Here is a 2,347-nt window from a genome sequence, read left to right as displayed (position 1 = left end):
GAATATTAACCTACATATTAAAACTGTACCATTTTATCTGTCCTACCTTATGCTTGTACTTGAGCTAAAAATGTCAAATAAAGTCTTCCAGGGTCGTCAAGCAGACCAGTCACAGCAACCTCCACTGGACAACATAACACAAGAAGACAAATACCCATCTGAAAATACGACTTTCTCAGAGAAAACGTTTAACACAGGTATATACATATGGCTTAAAGCCTGAGACCAAAGATTTTTCTTGTCTGTTGTCTTTTACCACCCAATATACTGTTCAAATTTTCTTGCAGATTACACTAATTTTGTAATCCAACTCTTATCCTGATTTAGTTGAAACAAATTCATTAAATAAAAAATCAGAAGTTAGATCTTTTCTATGTGAATAATACTGAATTTAAGTCAATAGGTCTTAAAAATTGTACTTCTTCTACCAAAAAAAAAAAAACAAAAAAAACTAAGACTCCTTGATCCTATTCTGTAAGTCTCATTGTATCCTTTAATATGTGTATGTTGTTTAGATACTAAGCTGAGATCTGCTCTGTACCTACAGATTTTACTCAGTCTAGAGAACATAAAGTAGGTGACTGCATCTTCACAACCCGGTAAAGGTTATGAGGGAAATTACTAATCTTGTCATAAATTATTCCCAGAAATGTTTAATAATAGTGTGCATGGAATTGGAGGGACAGAAGTAAATGTGACTCTCTTCCCAGTTCCAGGCTCTTTCCAGAGAGCAGAAATGAAGCCTGGAAGTCCCATAAAATGAAATGTTTTTAGGAGGACTGGAGAAGGATTCTTGAGTCTCTCGGGCAAGAAGTTTTTCTCTCAGGACACACACTGAGTTGTCTCTGGTAATCTCTTGTTTTCAAGGAAAGGAAATCAGCACATGTAAATCTAAATGGTCATGTTGTGGAGAGAATTGTTATCATTTTTCACATGAACTGATGACATTTGAAGAGAGTAAGAAATTCTGCAAGGCAATGAACTCCAAACTTCTTAAAATAGAAGATAAAGAAGAACTGGTGATGTATATTTTCTGCTTTCCATCATATACTTTAAGTGGCTGTCCATTTGTTGGTAGCTAATTCTTAGTATCTAATAACATTTGAGTGCTTATCACAGTTGATGGATGTAAATTGACTCAAAGTCAGAAATAAAAACAAAAACCACAATTTGAATTTTTACAGCGTAGCCTACGTAAAGTCAAACATCAAGTAATAGTAAAAATTGTATTTTCAAATATATTTTGCCAAGGGAAACTGTATATCCTACTCAGAGTTTCATAGAAATTTAGCTTCAGTCTCTGAGAAAAAACATTACAGCTCTAATAAAATCAGGAAATATACAGCATAACTGCTGAACTAAAAGAATCACTCTAGATGGACTTAAAATTATAGATTAATTAATTCTAACCCACCCTAATTTTTAACTCATGTTAGACTGTAAGAAAATCTAAATTAAATATTTCATAATCCTTCTAATTATATCTTTCTTTGGAACACAGAAGTGATTTGCCATTGTTCCTGCTTTGGAATCAATATAGTCTAATATTCTAGGTTAAGTGTAATTTTTAATATCCTTTCAAAAATAAATTCGTAGACACTGAGGATCATCCAGTTCCCTGGACTAGTCCAAAAATTCACATACTGGATTTTCTACAACTTAGAAATACTTAGAAAGAAAGATGAGCTAGAAAAACATCAAGAAAACAAAGCAAAATTTGAAGCTAGAAAGAAGGAGTTTGTAGAGTGTGAATTAATCTCCTTTGTACTTCATGAGGAGATTGTGATTGTTGTTGATGGGATAAATAAAGAAAAATATGCTAGATTTTTTACACAACGTGAAGAACTTATATGGAAATAAAATAGAATATACTGAAAAGTATCCAGGAAAGAGAGTGAACGTGAAGTCTCTCTGTTCGATCTAAATTAATGATCAAATTTTAATGAGAAAGTCCCTTATAATCTACTTAGGTAAGCAATATAGGATTTACATGTATGTCAACAGTCGGGAAGACACTATATGTACTCGTAACCATACCTCCCAGAATTTTTATAGAAACATTATAAAAGAAATGAAGACTGTTTACAAACGTAGCATTTGGCTTTTTATGGAGTGTCTGTATCTTGAATTAGTTTTTTTACTTTCATTCTTTTGATAGACATAAAATTTGAGAAGAACATTGCAAAAGTTAATTAAAAAAAGTTAATAATTCTTCTACTGATTTATCCACTTATAATGCATACTTTGAGATAGGAGACGTTAACCTGGGATCCACGTATATACAGAGACAGTCTAAAAATAAACTTCAAAATCTAGAAGTCTTGAACTTTCCCAGAGAGTACATTCA

The 2,347-nt window shown here is 32.2% G+C and overlaps 1 protein-coding gene across 1 annotated transcript in view; it reads left to right on the top strand.

Annotated features, from left to right (window-relative positions):
• Positions 1-70: 70 nt before the first annotated feature.
• The window catches only part of LOC111819414 (C-type lectin domain family 7 member A-like), a 4,376-nt gene continuing 2,099 nt past the window's right edge, over positions 71-2,347 (top strand). Inside the window, exons 1-2 of the mRNA XM_023725870.1 lie at positions 71-197; positions 868-1,019. Of these exons, the coding sequence (XP_023581638.1) occupies positions 71-197; positions 868-1,019 (279 nt within the window). The remainder of the gene's footprint in view (positions 198-867; positions 1,020-2,347) is intronic.

This window comes from Trichechus manatus, unplaced genomic scaffold, assembly GCF_000243295.1.
Source record: "Trichechus manatus latirostris isolate Lorelei unplaced genomic scaffold, TriManLat1.0 scaffold00559, whole genome shotgun sequence".
Lineage (NCBI taxonomy): Eukaryota > Metazoa > Chordata > Mammalia > Sirenia > Trichechidae > Trichechus > Trichechus manatus.
Note: the sequence above shows the minus strand (reverse complement) of the source record. Positions and strands in the feature narration are given on the sequence as shown.